Raw genomic sequence first — 22,603 nt, 5'->3', positions numbered from 1 at the left:
ACTTCTTTAACTTGGTGGCAAGAATACTGTGGGAGACCGTATCAAAAGTTTTGCTAAAGTCAAGGAATATAACATCCACTGCTTTCCCCTCATCCACAGAGCCAGTTATCTCCTCATAAAAGGCAATTAGGTTAGTCAGGCATGACTTGCCCTTGGTGAATCCATGCTGACTGTTCCTGATCACTTTCCTCTCCTCTAAGTGCTTCAGAATTGATTCCTTGAGGACCTGCTCCATGATTTTTCCAGGGACTGAGGTGAGGCTGACTGGCCTGTAGTTCCCCAGATCCTCTTTCTTCCCTTTTTTTTTTTTTTTTTTTTTAAAAGATGGGCACTACATTAACCTTTTTCCAGTCATCCAGGACCTCCCCCGATCGCCATGAATTTTCAAAGATAAACTTTGCAACTCAGCCCAATCTGTAAGGAAAAAAAAAAAAATCAAGTTTCCCACAAAAAGTTCTCCAATTGTTCAATGAAGATGGACAATCCTTGTTGAGGATTCAATACTCAGAAGAATCGAAAGAACATTTTGCAAGGGAGTTTGACAACAGGACAGTGTGCTGCTACCTTCTCAGAGCCAAGACATAAGATATCACTAAGATTGGACAGGCTTGTGAAGTTGTTGGGCAAGGATCCAATGGTGATGGTTCACATCAACACTAAAGATACTGCGTTGTGGGATAGCTCATAGAGAACAGATTACTTCAGGATACTTGGAAGTGTGCTGAAGGAATATCCAAGTGATAGTCTCTGAGATCCTTCCTGTCCCACGAGCAAAGGAAGACAGAAAGCTGAAGATGCTGGAAATAAACCATGGGCTAGGTAAGTGGTGTATGGTAAAGGGTTTTGGTTTTGTAGCATATTGGTCCCTTTTTTACAGGGAGAGAGAGTAGCATTGTGTGGATAGGTTCCCTACAACTGGGGTGAAAATTATCTCCTTGGGAAGAGGCTGGCTAAAGTAATGAAGATGGTGTTAACAAAAGAGGAGGGTAGAAAAGGAAGATATGAGAGCTCAGCACAAAAAAAAAAAAAAAAAAAAAAAGCACTGAGAACAAAAAATTGATCAAGAAAGGACATGAAAAGAAGAAATTCATGAACTGCCTTAGCACAAATGCAAGGAACATGGGTAACAAACAAGATGAATTCAAATTGCTCATTTATGAACACAAATTAGAGATCTTGTTGGTATTATTGAAACCTGGTGGGATGATTCACATGATTTGAACATTAATAGATGATTATAACCTATTTAGGAAGGATCAAATGGGAAAAAGGAGAGGGGAAGTAGCTCTCTCTCTTTCTCACAAATTGCATTACCTGTTTCCGAGTCATTGATAACTCAGAAGAAAATTATCTTGAATGTTTATGGATCAATGTCCTAACAGATAAAACACAAGATAGACATCAGGTAATACCCTGTCACAGCTCAAATCAAACTAGCAAACAGATGACTGGCTCTTTATGCACCTATCTATAACATGTATGAAAAAAAGCTGTGTGATCATGGGGGACTTCAATCTGAGTGACATATGATGGTAGTCTCATGCTTCCATTACTAAAACATCCTTATATGTTCTAAATATTTTAGATAATTTCTTAACTCAAAATGTGTTGCATCCAACACACAGGAATTCTATAGTAGACCTCATCTTGACATCTAAAGAGGAACTGATCACAGACTGAAAGTTAATAGTAGCTTAGGTACAAGTGACCATAACTGTTTGCACATTATAAATGTGGACAAGAATAAAGTCCAGACAGTAATAAAATATATACTTGGTGTTTTAAAAGGGCCAATTTCACAAAACTGAAAACAATTATTAACCAGATCAGCTGGGAGGAAGAATTTAATCAGGAAAACATGAATGATAATTAGGAATAGTTCAAGAACACTTTACTGGATGCCCAAAAAAATACAAAAATGAAGGGAAAAGGCTGTATTTATTGAAAAAAACTGGCCTTGTTTAAAGGGGAAATGAAGGCAGCTATATATTATTTTTTTAAAAATAGAAGAAAGGGCAACCTGATAGTAAAGAACAAATCAGAAGCTAGGAACTGTAGAAAATTAATAAAGGAGGCAAACACAAGGAGAAATACATGACCAGCAGAGGAGGAGTTTATAAAAGTATATTAGAAACAAAAAGAATCCTGCCAATGGTATTGGTCCATTACTCAAAGGAAAGGGCAGAATTATCAATAATAATGCAGAAAAGGAAGAAGTGTTCAATAAATATTTCTGTTTTGTATTTGGGGAAAAAAGATGTAGTCATATCATATAACATTCATACCATCCTCCACAGATACTAGTGGAATGGAAAGTAGCAGCTACTAAAGTTAGACATTTCTAAATCAGCAGGTCCAGATAATTTGCATCCAGGAGTTTTAAAATGAGCCAACTGAAGAGCTCACTGGAATATTTACGTTGAATTCTAATAGATTGGTGAAGCATGCTTTCCCTTTACAAAAGTTATGTTGACTCTTCCCCCAACAAATCGTGTTCATCTGGGTGTATGATGATTCTGTTCTTTACTAATGTTCTCTACATTTTGCACTGCTGCCATAGTCTGCATCCCTGCACATATGGACTACTGCTATGGCTAGCTTTAAGTACACATTATAGGGTCAAGCAGCTTTCCCCATTTCCACAACTACCGTCCTCTGCTCCATGCTTCCCCCACACCCCCAATCTGTAGAAGTCTACCATCTCCCCAGGTCAGGAAACATCACATTAAACCATTAGTAGAGTGCCTGGGGTGAACAGAGAAGAGAAGCAAAGAAAGAGTTTCTGGAAACATCATGATACATTAGTTTTGCAAGAACCAATATTAAAATAGTAAAGAAAAACAAAGCTAAACTTACCTAGCAAGAACTAGAGAAGTAAACTTATCTGATGTAACAATGAGCAACATTTCAGGGAAAACGGATATCACTAGAGTAAGGGACAGCAGATTATGAATTTATCTTTATAATAATAAAAGGAGTTTAGTTAAAAAGAAAAGAATTAGCTACAAGTGTGAACCAGAAGAAGATCAAATATGTTTGCATTATACCAGACACAGTAAGGCTATGGATGCAGCTGAGTAAGAAATGTGAAGGGATTTAAAGTGCTTTATAGCAAAAACAGAACAAAGGACCAAGACTGTGGTAAAGTTCAAGTCAAAAATAGGGAGGATTTCAGTGCCCCCCCCCCATTTTCTTTTTCTTTGGGGGGGGGGGGGAAGAGGGAGTAATTATCAGAAATTGTTGACTCAGATTTAATAGGATTGTTAAAGGGGGAAAGGAGCCAGAAAAGTGTCTTTAGGAGAACATTTACCAGCCTCTAGAACAGGCTGAAAAAAAAAAAAAAACTTCAGCTGAAATGTTGGAGGAGACAGCTAAAACACTGGCCACCATCTGCACTGCAAAACAGACAATGTTCTCAAACAATTTTTATAAACAAGGCACATTGAGAGTGATTTAAAAAACTTTAAAAAAAAAAACCAACACCAATACAGAGAGGTGTTAAAACTGTACAAATTGGCATTATTTGGGTTTTGTAAAAACGATTCAGTAAATTCAATTTCACAATAAAGATGAGTCCTGTTATGTAAAGCCTCCGCTCAATCCTGTAGAATGAGATTGTAAAATTTGTAATTTTTCAATCATTGCTAGCATGATCATTAAGTTCTGTAACCCTTTGCAAATGTGTAACTTTAGTTATTGTTAGCATAGCCTTTTAAATTTTGTAACTTTTGCAAGTTTGTAACCTTTTCAGTTACCACTTGTATAAATCTCCAAGCTTTGCAATATTCCATCACGCAATCAGAGTGTGTGTGAATAAGGGAGTGTGTGGGGGACTGGGTGGAGAGGAACTGTGAGGAGAAAAGAGCCTGGAGCCAGGTGTGTCTGATGTAATCTGCCTTGAGAAGGCAATCATGGGGTGCTGTAAAGAAAAGAAGAACCTGGTACGCATGAAAGGAACGAGGCCTGGGAATGCTTCTTGGTGACGGACACAGAAGTGAAACTCAGTGTACGTGACAGGAGCCGCCCAGTTCCAATAAAAGGAAGAAGGCATGCACACAAGCCCCCTGCTTCTTGACCTACTCGTCGGCTCAGATCCGTGACCGCAGACAGACACACCAGATCTACTATGCTTCGGCTTCTCGGCTTCCTCTGCTGTCTCCGGTAACTCTCCGTCTGTGAGAGTGTGTGGGTGCATGAGGGTATGAATACAATGAGTGTGTGCGTGCATGAATAAGTTCCATCCCTTTTCTGTTTAATCCAATAGCAGCATTTAATAAAACCAATATAAGTGTAACCCTGGGTTGGTTTCTAGGGAAACTGAGGTAATAGGTCTGTAAAGGGTCACCATTATCAGCTTGCAATCTAGACAATTTAAAAATAAAAATTTGTAGGGAATTTTATAGGGACTACATCTACCCCTTTCCTATTAAAAAATATATTTCTCACATGTTGCCATGTGAACGACTCACACAAACGGGGTGAGGGGGGAACTGAGTCATCACTCAGGGAATAAGATAGCAATATTAACTATATTGTACAAAATACATTTTCAAATGCAGCATATGAACAAGTTGAAATGCTGAAAAAAAATACTTAATGAAAGACTAGGGAGTACTTATTTACCGAAGGTGTTATTTACTGAAGAAATGCCCCTTGAAGAATTCCAAACTGGCACTTCTCTCCCCAACCTGGATATTTTTGAAGGTCCAAACACTGGTTACACTAATGGCTGCTGACACGCAAAAAAATGCTCATAACAAGAACACCGACAATATGATTCTGTCTTTTAATGCTATGCTGAAAAAAGATATGCTCATTTGTATTAAGGAGCAAGTGCTAGTCTGACATACACAACCTGCTATAACAAAAACACCAGGGATCATGGTATTTTATGATATTAAAGCATGGCTTAGTAATGTAGTTTTAGAATAGCAGCATCAGAAGTCTACATATAAGTCAAGACAGCCATTTCATTCTAAACCCCTCTTCAATCAACTTTCTGAAAAAAGTTTCAGGCTTGTTTTTTTTCCAATGTCAAGTTTAAAGTTGAATTTGAAAAGATCAAAGGGCAAATGCCTTTGTTCACCAGATACAAATGTTTTTAAACAAGTTTACTGGGTTTAAGGAAGTTGCTTTGTCTTTTTAAAATGTCCTAATAAAATTACTTTGTTTTGACTCACTGGTGTATGTAATCCTCAATGAGGAAAGATAAATTTTGGGGGGGAAGTTTTGAAAATACAATCGTAGTTGTTTGAAAGGCAGATATTGTACATGTGCAGTATGTCCTTATCCTCACTGATTTAAGTGCATACTTCAAGCATCTGCAGTATAAGGCATGGACACATTTAAAAACAGGGTACAGATGGATCAATTGGCGGTTTTCTTCTCTCCAGAACTTATTCTTCAACTCACCTCCACCCTTTCCATTTTAATCATTACATTATATTGCAAAACAATCTGAGATTAATGTGCAGAAAGCATGTCAATGGCAAGGAAACTAAAAAAAAAAAAAAAAATCTGCAATGAAAAATCTCCACCACGCACATTTAGGAGAAAGAAGGTAATAGGTAAATTAAACTATTTATTTATTGTTTCCAGCTGGGAATATATATATTTGGAAACTGACATTTACAAAAATTAAGAACCATATTGAAGTCTTACTCCTCAGGGGCTGGCAGCCCCTTACGGCAGGAGCGCGCAAATTTTTTGGCTGAGGGCCGCATCAGGTTTCGTAAATTGTATGGAGGGCCGATTAGGAGAGGGCGTCATGGCCCGGCCCAGCCCCCACCTCCCATATGCCCCCCATCCCCCCCCAGGACTCCTGCGCCAACCAATGCCCCCTGTTCCCTGATGGCCCCTCTGGGACCCCTGCCTCATCCACACACCCCCGTTTCCTGTGAAACTGAATTTACTGAATCGTTTTTACAAAACCCAAATAATCCCAATTTGTACAGCTGGGCGGCGTGGCTGTAGCGCTGCCAGTCACCAGTGCTCCAGGCAGCGCGGTAAGGGGGCACAGAGCAGGGGAGGTTGGATAGAGGGAAGGGAAGTTCAGGATGGAGATCAGGGGTGGGGGTGTGGATAGGGTTCAGGGCAGTCGTGGGGAACGGGGTTGAATGGGGGCAGGGGTCCCGGGGGCAGACAAGGAGGGGGGGGGTTGGATGGGGCAGCGAGGGGCAGTCAGGGATAGGAGTTCCAGGGGGGACTCTGACCATTGCGCCGCACTATTTTGAGTCCCAGGAGAGTCTGGTTGTCTGTTACCATGGTGCCACCACAACCCCACTCCACCTCAAAGGGGATAGGGTGTGCATACACTGCACCACCACTGCTTTGGGAAGATGTGCCAGAAAATGTGGGATAGATACCAAGAAAGCACTGTAATGGAAACTGTGCAGTACAGCGAAGAGATGGCTGCAAGGTAAAAACTGCAACTGAACAGCCAATTTACATTACCAGTCCTTACATAAGTGTTCTCATCTGTATGTTTACCAGTGGCTTAATTCTCTGGAGTACAAATATCCTAAATATACGTATAAGCCGTGCAAAACTCTGCCCACAGCCCACCTGACAGCGTTTCAATCTATTAGCCTTTTATGAAGATTGAATCAAGATTACTTGAGTGTCACCTAGTCCTTTGTGGACATTTGTCCACACCACAAACACACAATTCAGCCCAAATGGTAGTTACTCCTCAGGAAAGACCCAAGAACTACAATAATTAGATGGGTGCAGGCAGGATTGTGGTATAGTATATTGGCAAAGGAGTGTAGCAACCCTTTAGCACTGCTTGTCCACACTATGGCCTGTATTATACCAGCATCTATCAGTTCCTCAATTTCATGAGCTGCAAATTTCTTTCTTTTTTTTATTAAAGAAACTGTGCAGTCAAGTGAACAGTAGTTTCAGGTACTGTGTCAATCTAATCAAGCAAAATGTATAACTTCTGGAGTTGTTATTCTTTGATAGCAAGAATGTCGAAAATTACATTTCAATAAATTTCATTTCACAAAACTTTACTGTGGAAAGAAAATATCAATTCAACTTAAACCAACTTTTCTCTTAGTTCAATGTTTGTATGGAAAAATAATTAAGCAGTCCACTTAGAAAAGCATAATCTGTTCATGAGCATGCAGGTATCAATTTTATCTTATGAGAATTTTTCCATGTTCCAGTTGCTTCATTCCTTATTACATGCTGCAAAAGGCAGTAATAATTTTTATAGCCAAATATCTCTTCTTAAGATACCAGGTGGCTTTCAATATTTACCATTTAAGTCATGCATGAAATTTAAACATTACAAAAAATGACTTACCAGTTGACACTCCTGAAATATGCACATTTTCAGAATGTTCTGCAAGAGCACCATTTCCTAAAATTAAACATAATGAATAAACTAATTTCCAAGATAAAAATTTGTAAAAATTCTTCAGATACCCTTCTATAGAAAAGAGAAAGAACAAAACTGAGCTGCTTTGATTAATATTCAATATTTGAGATCCTAGGCCTCTTCTACAACACCACCTTTGAGAGAGATTAGAAAAACACAACTATTGTACAATTATGAGGAAAACAAAGCACTTTTATCAGTCTGTATGGAGTGGTTGAATAAACTGGAAGATTAGGGAGGGAAAACCCGGTAAATTTTTGGGTTTTGAGAAACTTCCAGTACATTAAAAAAAGAGGATTTGGATTTCCTGCAACACTTTTACTTTATTTCAATTGTTTTGTTTTTCAGGGGAAGTTAGTTTAATGAACCATTTTTTTTAAACAGAGAAACAAAAAGGAAAGCAATTGCTATGCAAACAAAGACATCCATGAGAGATAACTTTGCTAATGAATGCTGCCTGCTCATCTATCCGAGAAGATAAATTTCGATCTAACCAGTGACTAGCCACCAATGTGCACTGCAAATTAAATGTGCCATACAGAGACTGTATGGAAAAAAGGGTATTAAAAACTGAGGGCCAAGAAAAAAGGATATTTTTATTGCCAGCCACTGCTCTGCTACACTATGTTACAAATTTAAGTTAATGTTTCTCGGATGGAATTTGTTCCTCTCCACGTTGGGTTTTTTTGCATTTGTTCATTTCATCCCATTTTATGTACATATATTTATTTTTTCATTTCTATTCCTCTGTTTCTTCGTGCATTTCTCCCTGTAGCACATCAACCTTCACTCTTTCTTACCGCTACAATTTTTGTTAAACTTTACAACTATTTTTGGAGCCTTCTAATAATCAAACATGCCTATGCAGCAGCCCATTTACTGTATGTGAAGTTGCAGATCATGCAAGACAACTGTTTTGATAAATGGTTTACATTGATCAGATAAAGGAACCTATAGCTTGAACCAGACCAGTAAGACAGTTTGGCAGCCACAAACAGGACTCAACCCCAAAAAGATCTGGCCGAGTTCTTAATTCAGAACTTATGTTGGGGGGAGGAGTGGAAGGGGAGGGAAAGAGATGGGCCGAAGGGTTCTTCTATTCGTCTACTGGACAATATATAAAAAAAGTGACAAGACAAAGTATGAGGAGAAAGTATGTGTTTCTGAAGATTCTAACATAAATTGAAAAGCCTATGGCCAAGAACACATCTCAGTGCTCAACAGCTGTGTTTAGTAGTTACAAAAAAAATGCTTCCTGTGTGATAGCAAAGGAACACCAAAGATGGATTGAGATTATTCTTTCACTCACTTCCCAAGAAAACTGTACAATCATGTATTAAAAACTCTATTAATAACTAGAGCTGGGATGAAAAAACACTGAAAAAAAAAAAAAGAATTTCCAAGTTGTTTCCATTTCTCAGTATTTGAAAAAAGGATCCATTTTCCATCATTTTCCTAAAGTTTGTGAATTTTATTGAAAAGGTTACTGAAATTTCAATATGATTTTGATAGTTCAATAACATTTGTGATAAAAATTTTCAAGGAACACTAGCAAAATCCAAAGATCTCAAAATTGAGTGTGTTTGTTTTTTAAAGAAACACCACATTCCAACAAACAAAATTTGAAAAATTTCAAAAACTTTATTAATGATAAATAGTTTTAGTCCAGTTAAACAAATACATGCCACAGGTTTAGAGTTTGTTTTCAAGAAAATTCACATCTTATAATACTTGTGTTGTCAGATGTTGGCTGCGTGTGTGTTCTCTCTGTGCGCTGCACTGGCTCTGGCCAGATAGCCTGTACAACAGGTTCCAATCGAACTACCCAGTAACCATAGACCCGTTCAGTAGTGAAAGCACCCGGCCAGGTTTATTGTTAACAAAGCACAGGTCCTAGTATCTACAGGACCACATGTATATCCATCACAATAGACCAACTAAGTCAGCAGTGGGACTTTCCACTGCCCCTTAGACCAGCCAAAGACATTCCTCTGCGACTCCATTTTATACACCGATACAAACAAGTTGCCCCTCTGACGTGGTTAGCTGCCACCCTCTAACATGGTAAGCTACTACCCTCTACCTTGTACATGTTGGTTTGATCAAAACATATCTGTCCATCACACTGTCATCCTGACCTTATCTTTCAAAGGTCAATGTGTTCCTCTTATCTTTGGGGAATGTATTATCAGAGTGTTCTGGTAACACCCTTCAAGAACATGTTTGCACGAGTGTCCTGTGTAATAGGCATTGATTCTCTTTTTTGTTTGTTTTTCCCCATTCTTGAAGTGAAAATCTTACTTAGAAATGGATTCCAAACTTAAGTTTACACATCATTACTACAAAGGATTTTAATTTAAAGTTAACAAAAAAATTTTCAATGAATGCTTATTCCAGCTTGAGATTTTGAAAAAAATGTTTGGTTGCTGTCTTGATCTGCACTTGTCCTTCAACTACATGTTTGGCCAAGGCTCATTTTAGTTTTATATTTCTTCTTAAACAGCTGCTTTTATATTGCTTTAATGGAATTACAAAGGTCTGGCCCAGGGGTTGGCAACCTATGGCACACGCATGCCAAAAATGGCATGCGAGACTACTTTTTTAATGGAGTCACGGCCGGCAGCAGTGTGCCACTAAAAATCCTGCCCAGCCTGGCCCGCTCTTCTCCGCCCTCCACTCCCCCCACCACCCCCGCGGGGGCAGAAGCATAGGCATGCGCACGGGGTGTGCCTAGGCCCACCCTGATGCAGGGGTGGGCAAATGGCCCCACCCTCCCGGTGCGGCAAGCAGCGGAGTCCACGCTCTCGGGCCGGAGAACCGGGCCAAGTGCAGCAAGCCGCTGGTCCCTCCCCTGGAGCCATGCCGCCGCGCGTGCAGCACACTGATCTCCCACCTCTGTGCACCTAGTGGCCTGTGCTCCCCTACGCCATGCTGGAGCCTCCACATTTATTTGACAAATAAAATTTGCAGAATTTTAAAATATTGTGTGCAGAATTTAATTTTTTGTTGCAGAATTCCCTCAGGAGTAATACTTGGATACATACTTACAGAGTGAAGAGATGAGACACACTGAGGTCACCTTGGAGGCAGACGGAGTTGTGACCCAAGCTTTTAATTTCACAATTTTTAGTTCTGACCAACATCCTGTCTAACAAGATAGTGAATGTGGCTTACTCATGAGATAGGAAGAAAGAATGCCTCGCCCAAATGATTAGCCAATCGTGATTCTTAGAAAGTACTAAACTGTGACCATGTAGTGCTGAAATGGTCTGCTCCTCTGATTTTTGCCCAAATTAGTCAGTTGTCCAAATAGGATGGATATATTTCTTTCTTCCCAGAAAAGAGAGACATGGCACTGGTAAAAAGTACAGGATGCTACAGATTATCTGAAGTGCTCTGATGTAGGCAAAGTTCAGTGCAGACTAAAAGCAAGAGAAATTTCTGATGAACAAGGTGAACAATGATACAAAAATAAGCATCTTGAAGACTGATTGCATACAATTTTTCCTTTGACTAATTGTGCCTTCATTTTCTATCAGAAGCTAGTCTTGCATAGACCAGTATTTCTATCCTTATCGATTTGGGGCCAGGGCCGCCCAGAGGGGGGAGCAAGTGGGGCAATTTGCCCCGGGCCCTGCAGGGGCCCCCGGCCCCACGAGAAGGTCTGAGGCTCCCCCAGCCCTGCCTCCGCCTTCCCCCATCCCCCGGCACTTCAGCGTGCCACGTCAGGAGCAGCCCTGGACAGTGCTACAGCAGCGTAGCCTGAGCTTCTCCCACTGAGTCAAAGCCGCATGGTAGGGGGGCAGGGCTGCGCCGGAGCCATGCCGCTGCAGCGCTGTCCAGGGGCCAGGGCAGCTCCTAGATGAGGCTCACTGAGGCTCCGAGAGAGGGGGTGGTAACTCAGGAGCGGCCCTGGACAGCGTTGCTGGGGGGGGGGGGGCACCACAGTCAGGGGACGGGGAACCGGGGGGTTGGATCGTGGGCGTTCCGGGGGTCTGTCAGGACTCGGCGGGGGGGGGGGTGGATAGGGGTCAGGAGGGTTAGTGGTGGGCGGGGTCCCGGGGTGGTGGGCAGTGAGGGGACAAGGAACAGGATGGGTCGGGGTTTCTGAGGGGGGCAGTCGGAGGGCAGGAAGTGGGTGGGGGTCAGATGGGGGCAGGGCCAGGCTGTTTGGGGAGGCACAGCCTTCCCTACCCTAAAGCTCATTCAGCAGTTTGAGGCTTGTAGACAGCTATTTAACATAATGAGCCAAGCTGTTATCTTTTCCCTTAGGGCTACCATCCCTTTCACTTCTCAAATACCAAATTATAGTCTACATTTAATTTTAGTGCCAGAGGGAGATTCATGCCAGGGGAGGGTAGCTTCATTTAAAAATTAGCCACTTTAGATTAACAGTGATAGAGCCAAGAGAGCCATGGGGGAGGGATCACATGAGAAGAGCAATATCATACACTACCTACCTCCTTCCTAACCATACCAAGGGAGACCCCTCTCCCCTGCATTCCCCGAGGCTCCACAGGGGTTAATTCAGTGGTTCTCAAACTTTTGTACTGGTGACCCCTTTCACATAGCAAACCTCTGAGTGCGATCCCTCCTTATAAATTAAAAACACTTTTTTATATATTTAACACTATTATAAATGCTAGTTGCAAAGCGGCGTTTGAGGTGGAGGCTGACAGCTCGCAACCCCCAGTAATAACCTCGTGACCCCCTGAGGGGTCCCGACCCCCAGTTTGAGAACCCCTGGGTTAATTTAATTTTAGCACCCTGTGTCTATTCACATGCATGTGCTATTTTGAGCATTTCGGTTTTCACAACATAGGCTCATCCCAGATTCTGGAACAAGCTCAAATGCTCAGTTCGTGGAGTATGTACATAAGCTATACTAAAGACAAACCCACAGTAACCATCTCCAGTTTGTGAGGGACCCCATGGAGCCAGTCTCTAGGAAACAGATAAATTAATGGAGGTTAAGTCTATTAATGGCTATTAGCCAGGATGGGTAAGGAATGGTGTCCCTAGCCTCTGTCTGTCAGAGGGTGGAGATGGATGGCAGGAGAGAGAGATCACTTGATCATTACCTGTTAGGTTCACAATCTCTGGGGCACTTGGCATTGGCCACTGTCAGTAGACAGGATACTGGGTTGGATGGACCTTCGGTCTGACCCAGTATGGCCATTCTTATGTTCTAACCTAAATGAACCCAAAGTTATGGAGACAGATATGAGTCAAGGAAGCCATCAGAGTATCAGAAACCTGGAAAAATCTCTGACTGGATGGGCTCAGGCGTTTGGTCACAAGCTGAGGTGGTTCAAAAGTTTTGGATATTTTTTAAGCAGAATTTTTTTTTACTGTTTCTTTAAACAATAAAATACTGCAAGCAGCAAATATTTGGCCACACACTTCTGAAACCCTAAACCATGTCCAGGTTTTGGCAGACTAATTTCAGCTTTTTAAAAACCCCTGGTTTTCGATCCAAACAAAGTTTTGACGGAAAATATTTGTCCAACCCTTTTAATGAGCTTTAGTGCCGTTTAGCACTAGCTGATGCTGAGAACCAGTGATACCTTGTAAAGGTGACTTGAAAAGAAGTTCTCTCAAAACTGGGTTTGTGCCGAGATGCGGAAGGTTTTTAAATGTTTATTTTTCCCAGGGCCGCTCGGGGGCGGGGAGCAAGTGGGGCAATTTGCCCCAGGCCCCCCAGAGGCCCCCCATGAGAATATAGTATTCTACAGTATTGCAACTTTTTTTTAAAATGGAAGGGGCCCCCAAAATTGCTTTGCCCCAGGCCCCCTGAATCCTCTGGGGGGCCCTGTCTGGGGCTAACAACAGTTGCAGTTTGGAATTTTAAGATTAACAACAACTAATTGTGCCTCAGTGTTGAAGAGTGAAATGCCAAACATCACCCTAATTGTAAACTCCTATTATTGTATTCAGTCAGACTGGTCATTATTATATTGCATTTATGTAAATCCTATTTTAAAGTGTTCAATATTTTACAGTGCACACAAATATATACATGCACTGCCTGGGAATACTTTACTGATTCAATTAATTACATTAAATTTAGGGAAAATGTGTAAACACACACAGACTAAAGAAATGCAAAGCCTGTTTTAAAGAGGAATTCATCTTATTGCTGAAATTAAAAAGGTCTTTATCCAAGTGCAAAATATGAAGATTTAACTGTGCTATATTTTTGCAATCAGACCCAGTAATTATTCCTCTCCTCCAAAATTTTTGCAGACATGTTTTCTCACAAGCTGAAGCCTGCCATGTCAAGATTAAGTCTGGGCCATTATTTTTAATAGCCAGATTATGAAACCTAAAATAGAGGTTTATAAATTGAAGACCTGCCATGGCAAAATTGCTATAAAAAGTGATAACTATAGCTAATTTAACAAAAGCTAAAATGTAATGTGCTAGCATTATGCCATAGCACCAGATTGAATGGAAGCACTTCTGTTGAACACACAACTATCAGGGATAAGGTGTCAAATGAACAGCTCTTATACAACAAACATTTCCAAATATGCTTTACCACACTATGTGCACTTCAATTTGCTGTAATTTTCAGCACAATACATTGTATGAGCCATTCTGGTTGGTTTCCTTCAGCTGCTTTCCAATGCCTGTCTATCTATGTAACCTGACAAACATTCACTCGGCAAGAAATGTGTGGCCACCCCTTTTGCAGGACTCCTCAGTCATAATGCAGGTATACATTCACTTGCTTGTTATCAGAAAAGTCTTACCAAAGCCAAAACACAAAATTTAACCAGACTGCATCTTGAAAAAAATAGGTTGTTTAAGAATCTAAATTGCACATGTATTCTTTCGTTACTTTATGGTCAAACAAAATACTTCTCCCACATATTTTTGCCATTATAACAACTGTTTGCAATCTTTATTTAAACAATAACTCCTAAGCAGATTCACTTTCTATCCCCTCTGACGTAGGAGAGGGACCTTAAATTAAACATGTACCTACTGATCGAGATTCACTTTGATTTAGAAGAATCACAATAGTTTGAAAAATCTTAATTCCAAACATGTGGTAAATTAAAACAAGTTTTGGGTTTTTTTTTAAAATGATCTTCCAATGGTCTAAGTATTACTGTGCATATATGCATGGCAACGTTATATGGCATTCTTTATCAGATTCAAATCTGGAAGACTGTCTTAATATGTAAAAAATTATCATTCAATATTATACTTCCAGGTGCGTACAATCCATGATCTTGTTGACTACACGCTTGCCTACCTGTACACTGAATGAGGCAGGCGCACAGACAATCATCAACCCTGAATACTGAAAGTCTAAATCTGCTCTCCATTACACCAATGTACAGTCACAGTAAATGCATTTGCTTAGAGAAATTAACACTGCAGTAACTGCAAAATAAGGTTTAAATCATCAAGTGATCCATTCCCTGTCACTCTGACCTGAAGTGAGATGTTCAGCCTCTGTACCCATCTAATGGTTGACTTATCAGATAAGAGCAGAGATAATGGTGCAAATAAGTGCCAGTTGTAGTGGTGTAAACTGGACAGGACTAAACAGCTTATTACACATTGTCTATACAAAAGCTGTCAGAAGGGTAACCATTTTCACTCAACTCCCAACTCGGATCAGATTTATAATGAGACCCAAAGAGATTCCAAATCCCATTATTATCCAATCCCCTATTCTGGAGAGTGTTGTAAGGATTCAAAAAGGTTCATGCCAAATAAATATTCTTAACAAACCAGGAAACGAAACTAAAGTCTTTGCCTGACCTGAATTGGGGCAATTTAAGTTAAAGATCTCTTGCTCATTTTAAAACCATTCCTGTAAACAAGACAGCAGTCAAATTATGGAGATCTGATCTGAGACTTAGGAGCAAAATATAACTATTTACTAAACCTACAGGATAAACAGTTTTGTTCACAACTGACTATTCAACCTTAATGTGGTGGGGTTTAGCAGAAATAAGATTATAATTAGGGCCCTACCAAATTCACGGCCATGAAAAACATGTCACAGAAGAATCATAGAAAATTAGGGTTGGAAGAGACCCCAGTAGGTCATCTAGTCCAACCCCGTGATCAAAGCAGGACCAGCCCCAACTAAATCACCCCAGCCAGGGCTTTGTCAAGTCAGGCCTTAAAAACCTCTAAGGATGGTGATTCTACCACCCACTTAGATAACCCACTCCAGTGCTTCACCACCTGCCTAGTGAAATAGTTTTTCCTAATATCCAACCTAGACCTCCCCCACTGAAACCTGAGACCATTGCTCCTTGTTCTGTCATCTGCCACCACTGAGAACGGCCCCGTGGACTTGTGCAAGTCAAGCTTTTCTAAATCATAGAATCATACAACTGAAAGGGACCTCGAGAGGTCATCTAGTCCAGTCCCCTGCACTCCAGGCAGGATTAATTATCTAGACCATTCCTGACAGGTGTTTGTCCAACCTGCTCTTAAAAGTCTCTAATGATGGAGATTCCACAACCTCCCTAGGCAATTTATTCCAGTGCTTAACCACCCTGACAGTTAGGAAGTTTTTCCTAATGTCCAACCTAGACCTCCCTTGCTGCAATTTAAGCCCATTGCTTCTTGTCCTACCTTCAGAGGTTAAGAACAATTTTTCTTCCTCCTCCTTGTAACAACCTTTACATACTTGAAAATTGTTACGTCCCCTCTCAGTCTTCTCTTTTCCAGACTAAATAAATCCAATTTTTTTCTATTTTCCCTTATTAGGTAATGTTCTCTAGACCTTTAATCATTTTTGTTGCTCTTCTCTGGACTCTCTCCAGTTTGTCCACATCCTTCCTGAAATGTGGCACCCAGTACTGGACACAATATTCCAGTTGAGGACTAATCAGAGGGGAATAATTACTTCTCATGTCTTGCTTACAACACTCCTGCTAATACATCCCAGAATGACGCTCGCTTTTTTTGCAACAGCATTATACTGTTGACTCATATTTAGTTTGTGGTCCACTATGACCCCCAGATCCCTTTCCACAGTACTCTTTCCTATGCAGTCATTTCCCATTTTGTATGTGTGAAACTGATAGTTCCTTCCTAAATGAAGTACTTCGCATTTGTCCTTATTGAATTTCATCCTATTTACTTCAGACCATTTCTCCAGATCCCAACTCTGCAGGCAGCAGCGCAGAAGTAAGGGTGGCAATACCACACCATGCCATCCTTACTTCTGTGCTGCTGCTGGTGATGGCTCTGCCTTCAGAGGTGGGCTCCTGAACAGCAGCTGCCGCTCTCCAGCTGTCCAGCTCTGTAGACAGCACCGCCACCAGCAGCAGCGCAGAAGTAAGCGTAGCAGTATCACAACCACCCTCTTATAATAACCACCTTTTACACACACACCCTCCACAACTCCTTTTTGGGTCAGGACCTCTACAATTAAATCTGAAAATTCATGGTGTTGTAAATAGCTGAAATCATGAAATTTACTATTTTAAAAAACGTATGACCGTGAAATTGACCAAAATGGACTGTGAATTTGGTAGGGCCTTAATTATGATTCATTAAATGAATTCTGTACTGTAGTTCATACACACAAAGCAAAGTAAAGGTGACCAGAAGAGGGAAAAATTGGGCTTGTGTTCATATTTTGCTTCATTATGAGGTGTCCAGAAGTCTTTAAATATTTCTCCAGGCAATTCTCTCTATTTCTCCTGCCTAAACATTTTTTAATTAGACATTCAGGTGCTTCCTTGCCTGACGTTATCAGAGCAATTGAACCACCAGTGAGATGACATCACTAGAGAGTCAAGGAACTGAAAGCTGAGCAATTGAAAGGAAAGGATGTTTTGTCAGAACAAATAAAATGTTTTTAGTATCCATTTAACTTAATTGACAAATGAACATTTTGAAGAAAGGGCATTTTTGTTACAGATTCAGTTTCTCATCCTTTCAGCTAAGGTGTGAGAGCTCATATTACACTATATATAAATAAAAAGCTTTGCAGTTCACAATTTTCTTTGTTATTCTTTGACTTGTGTGATTAATTTTGAAGCCTCAGTCTTAATATTTTCATATATTCACACACACACACAGTATATGGAGATATCCCTCCACACCTCCAGCACATATCCGTGAGATAAACTACAAGAATTGTGAATTAAAAAATTATTCTGACCAGTGAGTGCCTGTTCTGAACTTGGTGCACAAATTTTTTCCCGAGATTTATTCTAACATCCCAAAACCCTGACCAACTAAATAAGGCTGCCTTACATTTAAAACAATGTCCAACACACCCCAGAAATGTCTCCTCCTGCCACAAACCCAGAACAGATAAGATTAACCTTGTACCAGCAGTATGGTAAATACATAAATATAACGATTAGTAAGTCTGATATCTTAAAGCCCTGCAGAGATAGAATCAGGGACTTTAAGCCATTGAGAAAGGAAGATTCTCAGTTCACTAATGGGTCCAACATTTGCATATAACCCTGGAGAGACCCTAAGTATCAAGTGTTAAACTGTGCCATTTTATTTCTAGAAAAGCTGTTTTGGGTAATTCATAGGTTTTTAAGGCTCTCTCTGTAATCTGTATATTGTCACCACTAATAACCAAGACATTTCAAACAGAGATAAGAGGCAGTTCCAATATTTTTTTTGTATATCTCAAACACTCTCCTAAAATAGGTATTCTGTGGTATATACAAAATACATGATGGTGTAGCGTGAAAGTTTTAACGGCGCTCATTTGAGGTGACCTATGTAATCACTTACGTAGTATGACTAGAACTGGAAGAAAAGGATCAGGTTTCAGGAGGGACTTAGCTCAGAGTGCCACTAGGGTCTTAGAAAAGCAAATCTGGGAATTAAATAATTCCTGGCTTCCCCACTCATGCACAGTATGTGCATCACAAACCTTTACCATCTGTGTAACTGTTGGGAAAGTAACAACTTCTGTGTGCCTCAGTTCTCCCACACTTTGACTGCTGTCCACTTAGATTGTACATAGGACTGAACGAATGTTTTTGGTTGAAACTATTTAACAAAGCAACATTTTTCGCAGAAGGTGCCTGCTTTCCACAACAATTTTTTTTGGGGGGTGGAGGGGGAACGGGAAAGGGGATAGAAAAAACAGACTGGGGGGGGAGAAGAGGGGGCCTGTCATAACTATAAAGGGAAGGGTAACAGCTCTCCCGTGTACAGTACTATAAAATCCCTCTTGGCCAGAGACTCCAAAATCCTTTTCCCTGTACAGGGTTAGGAAGCTCAGGTAACCTGGCTGACACCTGACCCAAAGGACCAATAAGGGGACAAGATACTTTCAAATCGGGGGGGGGGGGAGGGGGGGAGGAAGGGGAAGGCTTCTGTTTGTGCTCTTTGTTTGGGAAGTTGTTCGCTCTTGGGACTGAGAGGGACCAGACATCAATCCAGGTTCTCCAAATCTTTCTGAACAAGTCTCTCATATTTCAAACTTGTAAGTAAACAGCCAGGCAAGACATGTTAGTTTATCTTTGTTTTCTCAACTTGTAAATGTACCTTTTGCTAGAGTGTTTATCTCTGTTTGCTGTACTTTGAACCTAAGGCTAGAGGGGGGTCCTCTGAGCTCTTTAAGTTTGATTACCCTGTAAAGTTATTTTCCCATCCTGATTTTACAGAGAGGATTTTTACCTTTTTCTTTAATTAAAAGCCTTCTTTTTAAGAACCTGATTGATTTTTCCTTGTTTTTAGATCCAAGGGGGATGGATCTGCATTCACCAGGGAATTGGTGAAGGTCTCTCAAGGCTACCCAGGGAACGGAATTAGCTTTGGGATGGTGGCAGCGGACCAGATCTAAGCTGGTAGTTAAGCTTCGAAGTTTTCATGCAGACCCCCACATTTGTACCCTAAAGTTCAAAGTGGGGAAGCAGCCTTGACAGGGCCAAACTGGAGACTATTTTCTGACTAGCTCTACTTGTAAGCATGCATGTGCTGGGTCCATCTCTATGTGACTGTACATTGCCTATGATAATGGGGCCTCTCTCTTTGTTGGAGCCTCTAGTCACTACAGAAATAACAATGAACCACACTCATGTATTTCCTAAATACTTACACAACTATATTCACACAATTTATTTAGTAATACACGTGAGAAACTTCAGATTCTCTACTTATTTTACCAAAGTTGAATTATCTCATCTTCCAAAATGCATGCAGCCCAAGCCCAGAAGTCTACACACAAATTAAACAATCCTGCAGCCCAAGCCCAAGTCAACTGGCATGTGCAAGCTGCAAGTTTTTTTTTGCTCTGTAGACATAACCTCCACCCCCTGTGCATGTGCAAGAAAGGGTATCACACTTCCCATACAAGTCTTCACTTATCTTGTAATGATTGTTAAATGTCAATAGGCAATTTAAAAAAAGATATTGTGGATAGGGTGCAACTGGCTTTTAGGCATTATCTGTTTTGATCTATAATTTCCAGTTTGGCTGAAGAACACATGACAGGATCGTTGGTTAAATAAAATATGTAAATCTTGTCAACTGCATGTTCTCTATTATCTTTCTTTAAAATTAAGAATTGGATTCACAGAACATTATTTGACAAATGTTCAATTGAAAGTTAACACTGTAAGCTGTTCAATAAGATGTTTGTTTCCACTGCAGGTAGAGAAAGGAAGAGATAACCATTTGTTTTAATAATACAAAATTAGACACTCAATGGGAGCACAAATGCTCAGATAATGGAATTACACTGCCTTGGTGCTATGCAGACATCAACCAAAGTTTCCTGCCTAACCAGGGTGAGCATAAAAACCAACAAGATTTCTATAGCTGAGGAATCTCTGCTGCAAAAATATTGTAAATATTATAGCTACAAATTTAGTGATAGTGAAGTGTTTCATGGGAAACGGGAAAATGAATGTTTCAACAGTATTACAGGTTGAACCTCTCTAATCTGGCACACTCTGGTCCAACAACATCTGTGGTCTGGCATAGGTGACGACTCCCTGGGTGCTCTGGGGCTAGAGCACCAATGGGGAAAAATTAGTGAGTGCGGAGCATTCACCGGTGCCAAGCTCCGCTCTCTGCCCCCTTTCCCCCCACACTTACCAACTCCTCCTCCTCCTCCCTCCCAGTGCTTCCAGAGTGCCGCAAATAGCTAATTCGTGGCGTTTAAGCTCTGGGAGGGAGGAGGAGGACCTGGGGCCAGCCTCGGAGCCCGCGGTCTGGGGGCGAGCGGCCAGGACCCCGGGTGGCAGTGGGGCCCCCAAGCAGGGGGCCATGCTGGGAGCAAAGTCTGGGGGTGCTGCAGCACCCCCCACACCCTTACTTCCTGCGCCTATGGAGACCCGCTGCATTGACCTCCCATGGTTTGGTAAATTCTCTGGTTCGGTACCGGTCAGGTCCCGAGGGTGCCAGACTAGAGAGTTCAACCTGTATAATAATGCAATTAATCCCCTTTGATAATTTCTCTTTACTATTTAACTGAAAGAGGGACACACGGATGAGGATATACTGAAATTATGGCTTACTTAAACACTTTTGTTTAAGATACGAATGCATGAGATGCGTGCACAAACATTCACTGTCAGAGCGCTGAATAAAACACACAGCCACACAGAGTTTACATTACTTGGTGCAGTCATATTAAGGTTAAAAGTGTAACCTAGTATTATTTTAAGTGCAATTGTGGTGTAATTTTTATTTTAAAAAAGACAAAACAATTAGAAAAATCAATTCCGCCATTAAATGACTCATAATGCACAATTGACAATGCCCTTTTAATAACTACCTTATGCCATGAAAAATTGTTGCTTAAGTATAAAAAGACTGCACAATGCTGCTGAAAGTCTTCACTGTTGCAAAAGAACGAACTTGTGCAATTAAGATCTGATTTTCACAGTGTCTGAGCACTTGCATTTCCTATTGACTTCAAATGAGTTTGCAGTTGCTTAGCACTTTCAAAAAAATCAGACTTTAAATCATTATTCATCTTTATCTCCTGTCTGTCTAATAATAGTGACTGGCCTAGAATCTAGAATCCTACCATGATGAAAAACTTCTAACACTATGTTTCTATCATATAGCTTAGCATGAAGAATATAAAACATTACATGTTTTAAAAAAGATTTATATGTCAACTAATTCTCTGCAAAACAGCATGTTTTTAAAGCACAGTTTTAATCTGAAATATGCTAAGTATGACAATTTGTAAAATCTACTTCTTGTGTGTACCTTGAGTAATATTTACTCACTTCTGTGACAACAAAAGTTTTTAAATACTTTTTACTCCTGCTAGCACTGCAAAGCTAACAGCACAAGGACACTAAACTGGGTTCTTCTCTACTCACAATAGTCTCAGTTCTGTTGGCAAACTTCCAGTTGCAGAACCTTTAAGTATTTTAATTTGATGTAAAGTTGATTATGTTGTTCATTTTAATAGGTCATTAAATAAAGATGGCAGCAATCAAAAGCAATGTAAAAAATTGAAAGCACAATTCAGTTTACTACAGAATTTAGTACAATATCTCATTATCCCGGGGAAAAACCAGAGGATTTGGCACCTTGGGGAGGGACTGTAGTGGGGAATTTGGTGGGTGAAGCAGGTACCTTTGGCAGCTGAGAGAAAAAGGAACAAGAGTTGTGGTAATACAGAAGGAGGGGCCGACGTACACCTCTTAGGTTCTCTCATTAGTGGGTGTCGGGTTCCTGGTAACTTTCCTCCTTCTTCACCTTCATCTCTATTCCACTTGGCAAGAGAAGCAGCAACTCCTCATCACGGCCAGTTACATTTATTAAAGCAGAGAATCTCTCTGGAATCGGTACTCAGCTGCTTCGGACTGAACACTAGTCCATGCATTTGCTCTGCTTGCTGGAGAGCAACTTACAGTGGAGGAGACAGCAGGGAAAGCTTTCTACAGAGACCCAAGCACTCCGCAATTGAAGGGAAAAAATCAAGGTCTACAAATACAAGGGACCCTAATTACACTGGGGCATAAAAAAAATACCACACTGTACATGGTCACTTCAGCAATATTATATAACAGGAGGAAATTTGTGGTTAATGTCCCATGTATTTTTCAGTTTTCCTGTAGCTATGGGTAGAATAAATACCAGTATTAAGACTGGTCAAAACTTTCAATTCCCAAGTATAAGGTTCTCAAAATTCTACTTCTTCAGTATACTTGGGGCAGACCTACACAGGGGGGCAGGGGGGGGGGGGAGGAGAGAGAGAGGGGAAATCAGCTAGGAGAATAGCATAGCTGA

The 22,603-nt window shown here is 40.7% G+C and overlaps 1 protein-coding gene across 2 annotated transcripts in view; it reads right to left on the bottom strand.

Annotated features, from left to right (window-relative positions):
• The window catches only part of LRP12 (LDL receptor related protein 12), a 100,032-nt gene that overhangs the window by 55,929 nt on the left and 21,500 nt on the right, over nt 1–22,603 (bottom strand). Inside the window, exon 2 of one of the 2 annotated variants that reach the window (XM_054019869.1) lies at nt 7,313–7,369. The exons of the other annotated variant lie outside the window; for it this stretch is intronic. Within the exon in view, the coding sequence (XP_053875844.1) occupies nt 7,313–7,369 (57 nt within the window). The remainder of the gene's footprint in view (nt 1–7,312; nt 7,370–22,603) is intronic. 2 annotated transcript variants of the gene reach the window in all.

Source organism: Malaclemys terrapin, chromosome 2, assembly GCF_027887155.1.
Source record: "Malaclemys terrapin pileata isolate rMalTer1 chromosome 2, rMalTer1.hap1, whole genome shotgun sequence".
Lineage (NCBI taxonomy): Eukaryota > Metazoa > Chordata > Testudines > Emydidae > Malaclemys > Malaclemys terrapin.
This window is presented reverse-complemented; position numbering and strand designations above follow the sequence as displayed.